Source organism: Numenius arquata, chromosome 3, assembly GCF_964106895.1.
Source record: "Numenius arquata chromosome 3, bNumArq3.hap1.1, whole genome shotgun sequence".
NCBI classification, from domain to species: Eukaryota; Metazoa; Chordata; class Aves; order Charadriiformes; family Scolopacidae; genus Numenius; species Numenius arquata.
Window position 1 is genome coordinate 22,918,507 of NC_133578.1, and position 12,920 is coordinate 22,931,426.

At 51.2% G+C, this 12,920-nt stretch overlaps 1 protein-coding gene across 1 annotated transcript in view; it reads left to right on the forward strand.

Annotated features, from left to right (window-relative positions):
• Positions 1–2,698: 2,698 nt before the first annotated feature.
• The window catches only part of GAD1 (glutamate decarboxylase 1), a 34,543-nt gene continuing 24,321 nt past the window's right edge, over positions 2,699–12,920 (forward strand). Inside the window, exons 1-3 of the mRNA XM_074145961.1 lie at positions 2,699–2,775; positions 8,028–8,174; positions 9,927–9,989. Of these exons, the coding sequence (XP_074002062.1) occupies positions 8,105–8,174; positions 9,927–9,989 (133 nt within the window). The 5' untranslated portion in view covers positions 2,699–2,775; positions 8,028–8,104. The remainder of the gene's footprint in view (positions 2,776–8,027; positions 8,175–9,926; positions 9,990–12,920) is intronic.

Below are 12,920 nucleotides of genomic sequence, written 5' to 3' on the forward strand. Positions count from 1 at the left end.
GGGTTTTTTTAAACCTCATTAGTAAACATTTGGTTCTTGGTATTTTGAGTGGTTGAAATTGGTCAAATAGTTTCTGAAAGGACTTTGCATCTTTTGTGGGAGTTTTGGTTTAAAATTTGCATTTTCAAGCCGGCTGTTAACCAACAAACATTTTAAAGTAGTAAATCAATCTGTAATGCCTTTACTTGAACAAGAATTTTGTACAACTCTTGGCAGTTATCCTTCACTCACCTAGATTCCATGCTGTATGTGTCTTGAAGAAGAGCCTATTCACTTGCAAATAAACACAGTAGTTGTTTTAACATGTTAAAAAACAGTAGCCAGAATAAAGTCCTACCAATATTTCTTACTGCAGAGTGCAATCTGTTGCAGCGCTTTATATAGCCTGCCTCTAGCAAGCAATGGACACGTTAATATCTGAAGGCATTTAGGACTAGTTTACACCAATACGCAAGCCAGATTCCAGGTCTAACATTTCAGATACCAGAGGGGGAAATTCTGGACTCTTTTACATCCTAGAAAAGCTACATGTTGGTCTTTTGGGAGTCTTCAGATCCCTAAAAGCCTTTCTACAGAATTTTCTGTGAAGGTAGAGGCCAGTGGAACTACACCTCTAAGATTTTCTGTATGGCATGAATAGCGTGAAGCCTGGATATCTGTCAAATCTTTCAGAGTTTTTGCTAGCTCACCTTACCATCAGTGTAGTGTAGTTTAGTTTAGGAACTTCTGTTTAAAGACATTAGTGATCTCTGAAAAGAAAAGGTGTCTGGTAAAAGAATGCTGAAGAGTGAAGTCCCAGGTTAGTGTTCTCTCATCGTAGTTGGAGAGGAGTGCAAGTAGCCTTGTTACCTGTCCTGTAGAGAACGGGGCTGTCAGAAACCACAGCACTATCTATTGTACTCTCTTGAATCCCTTCCCAGACATTTGCTTTAAACCCTTGCAAACATTAAGTATCCCTTAGGATTATAAAGAGAGAGGTTATACTTGATTCATTGTTCAGAGCTGTGCTGCTCTTTATCTGATGTGCAGAAACTTTAAAAAACTGTTGTGGCTGAGTATGAACTGGTAAAGATAGCATGGCTAAGTTGTCTCTCTTCTTCTAGTGCTGAGTTTCTAACACCCTCCAAGATGACAGCAGCTCTGCTTTTCCTGTGGTCATGGTGCAGCTACCAAAATTCTAATGAGGAGTCAGGAGCATTAGGTAAATGTGGGCCTTCAAAGGAGTTTTGAAAGGCCAAAGTAGAGGACAAGAATTTTTTACATAAATAGATTTGAGTATGTGTTTGTAACATGACAGCTCTAATCTGATTTTCTGCCTCGGAGCTGATGTCTTCACTTTGAATCACCTCTTGATCAGTCTCTTGATCTGGGAGAAGTGTTTTTTCGTTAAAATTGCCCCTCAATGCTCTCATAGTCTTCCATACTAATACTGAAAAGAGGCGTGTGTAACAGCTGGGAGCTTTGCTTAAAGCTCATGCACTCCTCCATTACCTCAGAATAGGGATCTGTTCATTGTGAGAGTTCTAATGAAATCCACTCAGATTAGGGAATATGAACTACTCAGAAAGATATTTTTTTTTTCTTGCCTGCCCGCCTGTATTATCTGGTGGACAAACTTGGTGTCCAACTTCTCAGAGTACGGTGTGACACCCGTCCATTTTTGTAGCTGTTAATGTCGTCCTGATTGTGTTTCTGTGCTATGTTTACACCTTGTTATAAAATGTAGGTATTGGTTTTCTGCTTAAACCACTTTTATTTCAATCAGGTGTGCTAAACCTTCCTCTTTGGAAATTTTTTTTTGTTTTGATTTCTATAGTATTGTAGCTAATAAGATACCAGGAGGCTGAAGGGTTTCAAGCATAGTGCTGCAGAAGACCTACTTTTTCACTAGTACTGATGACTATTCTGAGTGAACTGACAAACTCATTGAGGCAAAAGCTATGTTATCCACCACAGAGAAAAGAGTGGAAATAAAAAAAATAATAAAAACCCACCCTAATTAAGCCCACAACTATAATGGTCCTGAAAACTTTTGAGACTTAAGCCCATACCTGAGACTGAGTTATGATTTGAGAATTGATTTTAAAAGTAGCAGAAATGTACGTGTTTCTTGTTTCCTGAGAATTCTTTATGAAATATGCTTAATTTAAATAAATCATGTATGAAAAAATCCCAGAGTCCAGCTCTCCAAACTAATTCTGAGATCGGAGAGCCAAACTGTGTTCTCTCCTACAGCAGCGTTACTGAAATTACTGAATGTTTTCATTGTAAACTGATGCCCTCCTATGGGATAAAAAGATATAATTCAGTGAGACATGTAACAATTATAACAACATATCACAAGGGGGAAATCCAGGCATCAGCTGTCTTGCCTCTACAGGGTTATTGGGGGAGGTGGGAAATAAATTTTATTTCAAACACAGGGTAAACAGTTACAATTCCCTAAAACTGGTAGAGAGATGGGTGTACTATCATTTTTGTTAACTTTTTTTCATGCTACAAACACGGTTCCCTAACTGAAGTAATTTTGTTTGATACATCTAGAAAAAGAAGGTTTTCTCTTGGGTTTTATTTTGTTATGGTTTGGAAGTAAGGGAGTTTTTTTGCTTGCTTCCAAGTTTGCTTGGGGGTATTGAGAGTTGGGATTTGCTGCTGCTGTTGTTTCAGGATGTGGGTTGTTCTTTGGAATGTTTTTCAGATGAAGCAGATCAAAATGGACAGCAACACGTGCCAGCATAGATCAGGAAGGGGACATCCTGCAACAAGAAGCCACAAAGTATGTAAAACAATGTGCTTCAGATTAGACTTTTCTAAATGCCCTTCATCGCAGCAGTGCCAAATGTTCTAGCTGGCAGCTCATCCTGAGCTGTCTTTGAAATTCGAGTGATGGACATGATCCTTAAATATGGGACAGTTGGGTACATCAATGACTGACTGATCATAAAACCCAAAGCAAACTTATTGCTTACCTTCAACACATTTTTATCAAGTCCCATAAAACAGCAAAAGTTACCTGTAGAAAAAGAGTATAAATCTGTAGTCTTCACCAAATTTATATGTGAAGAATTTTCTGGACAGTGCCAAATAATTAGAGCAATGGTTTGTTATTTTTTCTTGGCACGTTCTTTTTTTTTTTTTTTTTTTTTTTTTTTGGTTACAGATATCCAGTAATTTATATCTGTATGTTTTAGCACTGCAGTTGATAGCCAGAAAAGTTCTGAAATACTTAGTTTTGAACAGTTTTCTGATTTTTCTTTGCCAAGAGTTAGGGAAATTTGTCATTTAAATTATTCCATTCAGTCAAAGGTGCAGGTAAATGAGACATAACTGTGTACCAGAAATGGTGGAAAAAGAAACAGATATCTGATGCAATTAATATATTTTGTAATAATGTACTGGATTAAAAATTATTATAACTGTGTGATTTAAAAACAGAAAGAATCACAGGCTGCAGATATACAAACCCACAATTTCTGGAGTATCGCAGATGTTCAGTGAACATACTGTTGTATATGTTTTTAAGGAAAGAGCGTGCCTGGTCCCAACCAGCTAAAATATTCACAATCCAAACAAAATTACAATTATAAGGCAATGGAGAGAGAACACTCCTGGAGGAAAAAACAACAATCATAATAATCAGAAGGCAAATTTACTTCCCTGTCTGCAGATAAATGCATACATAGCATGACTATGGTTAGAGAATATGAAGAAACAAGAAACATTGTGGCTCCATGCCTTTCCCGTATTTGCTTTTCCATTGGCACATAGTTACATTGTGAACTCCTTACAGTGTAGCAGGAGGCACTCCTCTCTCTTAAAATATTGTTTGCAGCCCCTAGCACAATGACTCTTCAAACCCACAGGCTGCAACACTTTTCCTCTGCTCAACAGTCATTTTCCGTATGCCCACAGTTACAAACACTGTGTAGTCACTGACTGGTCTTGGTTGCCAAAGACTGCATCACCTTCATTACTGTGCCCACCCAGGGTACTCAAGATTCATGTTTTAGCATGTCCAGTTAGTGGATGGAGGTGAACTAAAAGAGACCCCGTGATCTGGAGTTTTTGTGTGAGTTCTAACCAATGTGCTGGTTACAAGCTTCAACTAAGGGGGTTATACATCTCCATCTTGCTGCCTTGCTGATACTGCGAGTCAGTGGTTTTTCCTGTGTTCCGCATCCTCAGTAAATGTCAGGGTTTGAAGCAAAACCCAAGTCTTCTGGGTCTCCAGCCTGCAAAGAGATTCTCTGTAACCTGTGCCTGCAGTGCACTGGAGCAATAGCCACAGGAAAGGGACAGGCGCATGGAACCAGAAAAGAGCGAAGAGGGGTTGAGCAGAAAGCTCAGGCAGCACAGCTGGAGGGGGAAGGCTTTGAGCTCTCTCGCTGAAACCGGTACCTCTCTGAGTGGCCCCACCTGGGCATGTACAGCTGGCAAGGGTGTTTCAAAGGTTCTCAGCTGGTATGGCGAGCACTGAACGAAGCCTCTGGAGCTGGAGTGATTTGGTTTTAGGTCGGATTTTTAAGGGGGTCCGTTGCAAACGAGAGTTACCAAGCGTTTCTTTGCGTGGTAGATGAGCGGGCGGAGCGAGGGGGGGGACCCGCGGAGCCTCGGGGTTTGATGCCTCCCTCTCCTCCTGTCCCGCCGGGGCCAGGACGAAGAGAGAGACCCTCGTCAGCACAAGGCTCCGAGCAGCCGCAGGCGGGCGGGCTCTGCAGGGTCTGGCCTTGAGATACAGCACCACCTAGAGGGGACGTGGGGCGGGGGGGGCGGGACCGGGCTCGGCGGGTTTTGTTTTCGACATTTTCTTGCCCGCCCGGCAGCGAGGTGGGGGGGGAGGGTTGCAGACCCGCCTGGGGCCGTGCGGGTCTGCTGCCCTCGCCGCCTCCCGCCGTGCCGGTGACCCTGCCGGGGCAGCGCGCCGGGACCCGCCGGGACGGGCGGGGCGGGCGCTGTCCGCGGTGCTGAGCGGAGGGGAGCGGTGGGGCTGAGGCGGGGGGGGCACCCAGGTGCCAGAACGGCACTTGTTTCCAGCGTGGCACGGACAGCCTGCTGGTCTTCGTTGCCTGGCTCCTTCCCCTGATGGGCCTCAGCCTCGCCGAGGATGTAAATGTTTATTTTAAAACATGTCTATTTACTCCAGACACACGCACTTCTGGAAGGCCGGAGGGGAAGGAATGAGCGCACACGCTGTGTGCCTGCCGGGCACGGACCCAGCCGGGTCGCGCCTTGCAGTGACTGATGGCTTAGGAGATCTTTGCGTGATCTTCCGCTGACTCTTTGCACTGCAATTTTGCCGCGATTACCTATGAATGCTTGTTTACGTTTATAAAGACAATTAGCTACAGTTATATTATTATTTCTCACGCTCTGCACTGAGCAAACATTTTGCCCGATTGGTTGAAACCAGCTTTAAAACGATAGCCTGGAACAGACGGCAAAAGGTCATGTCAGCTAGGGCTGTTAATTCCTTTAAAGCTATGTTTAAAAGCTGGCTTTTGTGCTGTCGGCGTTTTCGTTACGCCTCCAGTTCCTAGACGGTAGGTGTGCTCGGCAAAGCAATCGTCTCGGCTACTTAATGCTGTGAGTCGGCCAGTCTCCTTTCTAAAATGGGCTTGTAAGTTTTTGCTCTTCCCTCGAGTCCTTCAAGAAGGACACGTCCCTGCTGCTCGTTGCACTGCCCAGCACCCCCCGCACGGGATGAAATTCTCTGGCTCCATCGAGCTGTTTCCCCTCCTCCCGTCTCATTACAGATTCCTCCCAGCCCCTTACGTGCCATTTTTGTGAGAAGGGTATGGTTTAGGCATCTGCGTAGCTACGGCGACAAGCTGAAATGTAGCACCGTGGTCACCACCACAGTGTTGGCGAAGCATGTTTAGGGTGTGGGGTGGAGAAACACAGATTTGGGGTTGTCGCGGGTACAAAAAGAAAATGTTGTCTTAGCGTTTCTCGTTTCAGCAAAAGGATGTCTGGTTTGAAATCGTGATCTATCGGCAACACTGGGGGCAAGTCACAGAAATCCAGGTGTTCCCCTGTGGCCGGGAGGACAGAAGGCGCGGCAGTGCCTGTGCCTCTGTCACCCTCTGGCGGGCAGCGGGGCGACGGGCGCTGCCGGCACCGGCCGCGGGGACCGGCAGTGCGCCGGAGGGGCGCAACGAGCCCCGGCACAGAGCAGGGGGGGTGGTTTTGCGAAGCTACAGCTCAAACGGACCCCTGCTGGCTCACTCGTGGCCCGCGCCGTGTGCAGGGGACTACCGGGGCCGCAGGGACAGTCCGAGCGGGACTTCGGCCCCGTCGCCTCTGCCGGTGTGTGCGGTGCTCTGCCGCCTGTTCGCACAGCCCGCCACCTCGGGTCAAGGCAGCGCTATCTAGGGAAAGCCTTCGGCGCCGTCCGCACAAGGGACTCAACGGGGAACCCGCAAGGCAGAAACCCCTGACAGGGCTGCCGCCCCCGCCGCTCCGGGCAGCCCCACCCGCCACGGGAGCCAACCCCGCCGCCCCGGTGCGGAGCGGATCGGTGGCGGCAGCCGGGGCCGGACGGACCGCCCCTCCCTCCCCGCTCCAGCCGGCCGCCCCGGCGGTCCCCGGTCCCCAGCCCCCGTGCGGAGCGGCGCGGAGGGGGTGGCGGCAGTCCTGTGACTCATGCCTGCGTCGAAACAGATCAACCGGCGATTCACGCTTTTAAAAAAGCAAATCCGAGCACTTCTGGAAAAAAAGGTCATCTCGCATTAAATTCCGCGGCGCGATTGGTATTCCGACGTCGTTTCTGGCGGAGTTTATAAGCGGCGGGTCGCTCCCAGGCTGGAGTCGCCCTGCCTGCCTGGACTCCGGCGGTAAGAGTGGTCCGCTCACCCCCTCGGTAAGTCTCCTCTAAACAGCATCCTATTTTTTCAAACCTTTGGGAAGCTCTTTCAGGATCTGGAGATTTTTTTTCCCCTAAAATCGGTTTTCGTCGCTGTCGTACCTATAGAGGGATAACGGGTATTTTGAGAGAGCTAGCGCCTTAGACATTGTGTTAACCTGTTACTTCACTTCCAGGCATTGTCTAGAGAATCTCTTCTGCTATGTAGTTGTTTTCTTTTTCCTCTTAAAAAAGCGGAATACCTGTTTTCCATTGAAATCATTGATCCGTTACGCTTACACGCTGGCGTAAACCCGCCCGGCAATGGAAATGAATCGGTAGCTACCGACTTGAAAAAAAGAGGCTAACAAAGAAAGCGCTCGTTCGTTACCGCGACCTTCATTTTCTTTACAAGGGGAATAAAATAAATCGTAGGTAGCCGTGGGGACAAAGAGATGAGCGGGGCACTGACCCGGCAATTCTCGATCAGCGACCCTGTATTGGTTATCGGAGCGCCGTGTCCGCCAAGAAGGAGCTGAACATCTGGCGAGGAGCGAGGGCTGGTCCAGCACCTTCCTTCCCCGGCCAGACATGCCTTCTCCTGCCATTTGTGCCGCTAAAGCGAACGCGGGCACGGGGGAGCGCTGGTTAGCGCTGGAGCGCACGTACTGGTCCCGATTTGCTGAAACATGTGTGTGCAAATACACGTGTGTGTGGCGCCTGTCATTGGACCTGGGCAAATGCACCTTTGTGGTGGCGGGGATCTGTCTGTCAGTCTCTCCTGAACGCTTATCTTGGCGTATGTTTGGGGCTCGGATGACAACGCACAGAAACGGGCTCCGGTTTGGGATTGTAGGTCGTGTGGGCTGGTCATTTCGAAGCCCGCTTTGCACGTTGGTTTCCATTTGACGCGAGCCACATAATTGCCCTGCTCAGCGGCCACCGATATAATTGCCATAGACTTCATGCTCTGCTAAATCCATCATTCAGGCGCGGGGGGTAGCGCCTCGGCATCCAGCGAAGGGAGGATTTCGCTCTTCAGCCTGTCGAGGCATTTTCGCGGCGCGCTGCTGGTGCCTGGCCCCTCGGCCCCGGGGCGGCCGGCCCCTGCCCGCCCCTCCGGACAGGACGCCGGTGCCGTTCTCCAGGAGACCAGACTACTAAAACCGCCTTTTCTTCCTTCCAGCAAATTCCTCGCTGCCCACGCCTCGGAGAAATATTGGAGAAAACCCGGGCTCTAGGGACTGGGGCTTTTTTGAAGGGATGGCTTCCTCTGCTCCCTCGTCCTCCAACGACGCTCCGGACCCCACCCCAACTAATTTTCGACCTACAAGTAGGTTTTCATATTTTTCTCGTTTAAAGTATTTTGGAGGCTTTCTCCGCCTAGGCTTGGAAAGACCAGTTTCGAAACGAAACGATAAAACCATGAAGCCCTGTTCCGCGCTGTTAAGCAAGGTGCGGAGAGTGCTCTACACAAAGAAACCATCTTCCTGGTGGGAGCGGGAGAGGTTGGTCTGTGGCGAATAAAACACTGGGAGGAAAAGCCCACCTCAGCGGCCAGCGCTACCTTTATCTTACAGCCACATTTGGGGGATTTAGACAATAAACTGAACCCCCAGATAGCCAAAAAATCGGGATGTTGTAAGGGGTGTGGAGAAAAATCAGTTAAAGGGCGAAGTTACACCAGTGGCTTCAAGCGGGTGTCCCCCCTCCTTACATTTTATAAATGCTAATGCTGCAGCTTCCTTTCAGCCTACGCTGAAGCCTGTAATCAAGCGAAATTTGGATGCTAATTGTAGCTTTTCAAAGCCTTGTATTCCTAATTGCTCTAAATTCGCTTTGAGTTATTGAGGTGTGAGTGGGAAGCAGAGGCTGCTGCAGGTGGGTAGAGAATCAGTTTATAGCCCTGCCAGGCAATTCAGAGCATCGCTTACCGAAAATAAATAAAAAAGAGTCTCGATGCTCAAAGACAAAGAGCGGGCAACAGTAAGAATTGAAAGGTTGCCAGGCACAGCGAAGCGGGGAATAGCTTTTACCCTGAAAGGGCTACGAGGCACGAGCATCGGAGTCATTATTTTCATTATTCTGCAACTGGAAGGAACGGGGGAGGGGGCGAAGGCAGCACTGGATCTTGTTCCAGGCGGGGGTGACAGGCTCTGCTGCCTTCGGCTGAAGCGTCACACGCAGAAAACGAATTAACTGGCATAGCGGCTAAAAATGAGATAACCTCTGGCAGCAGCACCCCGCCCTGCCCACCCGGGGCTCCCCGCCCGCCGGCACGGGCAGCGCCCCCGCCGAGAGGTCTCCTCCGCCGGGCTGGAGGGGATTCTCCCTCCCCGGGTCAACGGCCGCTGCCCGCCCCGCCCAGGCTCCGTCGCCGGCCCCGGGGCCGGAGAGGCTCGGCTATGCTCCGTGCCGCGGCCGGGGCCCCCTCCACCTCAGCCCCCGGCTCGGCTGGGTCTCACAAGGGCGTGGGAAGGAGCCCGTTCCCTCCGTCGGTGCGGTCGTGCCGCCGGCGCTGCCCCCGCGCAGGAGCCGCTCGGCTGCGTTACCTCGGGCGTGCAGGGCGGGCGAGCGAAGGGCTGCCGGCCCCGGGGCCACCATATAGCGGCCGGGCCGGGCGAGCCGCGGGGCACACGGTGCTCCGGGGCAGGAGCCGGGCCGGGAGCGTCCCTAGTGAGGCCGTCGGCGGCCCGGCAGTCTGGCCGAGGCTTAGCCATGCAAGTCCGATCGTCTAGTCAAATACTATTTTTCACCCAATTAATTCCTGAACTCATTGGTGACCCCATTTCACGCCACTTTATTTTAAGCTGCCATTTCCCTGGAGCCCCGCCAGTAAATTATTAGATGTTCGGGTCCCGGGTGCCTTTCCCTCCCCCGTCGGCAGGCCAGCGTGTCACCTCCCTGTCACCCGAGCCTCAGCTGCCCGCCGCCGGGCTCGGGAAGCAGCCGTTTCCTCCGGACCTCCCCGGGGCGGGGGGCCGCGGGGGAGCTGTGCGGGGGGCGGTGCGGCGGGCCGGGAGGGGGGCAGGGCGGCGGGGGGAGATCCGCCGCCCCAGGGGAACGTCTCTGCCCTCTCTTCCAGCTTACGACTCGTGGTGCGGCGTGGCTCACGGGTGCACCAGAAAGATCGGGCTGAAGATATGCGGTAAGTCCACCCGTGTCCTTGCCGTGCGACACCCCATGCTTCGAGACGCTGGGGCCGGGACCCCTCCGCGGCGCGTCGCCCCCGGCGCCGGCCCACCGGTCCCGCCTCCGGCCTGGGGTGCCCCCTGCTGGTCGCACGGCGGTCCCGCCGCCGCCCTGCCTTCTCCCTGGGATCTGCCTCGGCCCAGGCGCTGTCCGCCGCGGTGGGGGGGGGGGCGGCTGCGGGCCCTGCCGTCCTTCTGCGATAAACGGGGCTGTGCAGGCACCGGCCGCCCTCGGCGGGGGGAGCGCGGGCCCGCCGGGGAGGCCGGCGGCGAGGAACGGGCGGGGGGTTTGGCCGCCTCTCACTGTCTGAAATTTTTCAACCTTATCTGACTAGAAAATACGGATCTCCTGGGGGAAAAAGATTAACGAGAGCCTTATTAAAGAGCAATTCGTCAGCTTGCTGTGCCGGTAAGATAGCGCTGGCAGCCAGTCAGCGCGCAGGCACATGAAATGAAGGAAGGGAAACAAATGCACAATCAGATCGCAACGTTATAGCAAGAGATTCATTTGCAGATAACAAGCTGTCTTCCTTCTCCGGATTTCTCTGTAGCGCCTTTGCTTTCAGAGACAAACAGTCAAATCTTCATTTTCTGATGGGGAGAATCGTTCAGCCCGTGCCCCTTATGAACAGAAATTATTTCCCATTTTCCCCAGCCATCTCTTTTTGGGGGGATGGGAACTTATTTCGTGGGAGAAACGGGCCTTTTTTCAAAGCAAAGATATATTTAAACCTCTTGCCCTACTTGCCCGAGGCGAAGCTCATTCGCTAAACGTTTCGTCACCTGGATGTTTGGACTGGAAAAGAATCAGGGAGCGAATGTTTAGTCCTGTGTCTATTAGAGATTTCTCTGGTACCCGCAGGCGACATTAACGAGTAGTCGCTTAGTTCTATAAATAGCTCCTGATCTGGGTTTAATGGACCGTTTCCCTACCAGTCCCTTCAGTGGCTGGAGCGATGGGCTTTTTCATCATCATTTTAATTTAGCCCGGCAAGCAGAACTGATAAAGTAACGCACCGTTAGGCTTGTTCCGTGTTGCTAGACTACCGGGGTTACAGAGGGACATGGCAGCTTCTCTCAATGAGATCAAATACACTGAAAATGAAATATCCCACCATTTTGGATTTGGGAAAGGCAAAAGAGACTGTAGTAGAGCGTTTGTGAAGGGAGTTCAAAACAAGCAGGGCTGCTGTATTTTTTTCTCGGGTTCGCTTCTCCATTTTCCTTTTCTGGCTTTTTTTTTCTGTTTTACACGAAAAATACGCCCTGAATAGTGACGGTGATTCGGAATAATCGGATTCGGTCGCGACCACTGGTTTTGCTCGTATGAGCCCTCCTACTTGAATCTAACACCTTCACAATGACAGAGGGAAGGCTGCCTTTGGTAAATATATAAAGTGAAGTATTAAGGTTGCCAAGAATCCTAATTGAACATGCTCAACAAGTTGACGATTGAGTATTACAGATGATGTCCCCTTGTCCTTACCTTTCACAAGACATCATTCCGGACCCCAAATATTGTGCAGTCACAAAGCTATAGTAAACCAGACGCCTCGGAATTGTTCTTTCTGTGTGTATCACACCAAAATCGATTCATTTTGAATGCAACCTTTAGATAAGGGTTGATCTCAGAGAAACGGCAGGTCTTGAACAATGAGTCGGTTCTTCCACCTGTGCTGTATATTATGTGTTTGACATTTTCAGTAATTACGTATCCAAGATGTATGTCATTTCTTCTCAAACAACTGACCGATTTAAGGATTAACTCCTTTCCTTTCTGGTTGAAAGTCACCGCCTGAAAAGACCACTGCCGCCACCAACACCCCACGCTCTTCTTCTCTGCACATATCCACTTAAAAAGAAAAAAAGAGAACATATTTTAAAGCGGTTTAATGAACTGTCTCGGTGGGCAAAGTATGGGCAGATGTTCCCCTGTGTCTGAAGTTGCAATGCTACATCTTTCAGTCCCCCTTCGGCAATTATTATCGCTGCTGGGACCGATCCTGCTAACGTTTGCGTGGCAAGCTGATGTGGAAATACTCGACACGGTCAAATTGCTCAGGTGCGTCCCCAGATGTTTGGCCCCGGCCGGCTCACGATTCCCGGCCCAGCGAGCAACGCAGGAGAGCGGGATTTCAAAAGCAGCCATGTGAGTTAGAAACTCCGCTCGTCTCCGGAGTCAGTGGGATTTTTGCTGCCAAGTCACGCCGGAGGTACTGAACCCCCCGGCCGTGGAGAGAATCAGGATATCCTGCAGCCGCCACCGACGCGCATCGCCCGGTGGCCACGGCAAGGACCGGTGCCCGGCGGGTCCGTCCCGGCCTCGGCAGCTGAGGGCCCCGCGGGGCGGCCGGGCCGAGCGGGGCTCACGCGCTTGCCGTGTGCGAGGCCCGATGTGAAATCACGCCGGATTTGTGGGCACGTTGGGAACCGATGGATTCCCTCGCCAGTCCGGTCTCACTCGGCTTTGAAATCCTCCGTCTCTGAAAGGGCATGGATGAAAATACCTGTCAGTGGAACACCTGCGGGAGGTACCGGCTGCTGTTGGGAGAGGCTGCGCTCTCCGCCGCTACAGGAGAAGCAGCGCGGACGCTGTTTCATGCCCTGCTACTTGCCGGATCTCTCCTACACCCACCCGCCTTTCCGCTTCGGATTCAGATGAAAGGTTTGCTGCAGCCACGCGCTTCCCCTCGGCATGGAAGGAGCCCCCGGGACGCGGGTGGGCGCTCGGAGCGTCCCTCAACCTCCCGCCAGAGGAGCTGGGGCAATGCGAGGGTCTGGCGACTACAAAGCGTGGGGCTGCCCCTGCCCCGCTGGAGCTCACCCGTGGACCGGACCCTCCAGCTCCGTGAGACGCCGCTGTGGCCGAGAGACCTGGGCGACCGACA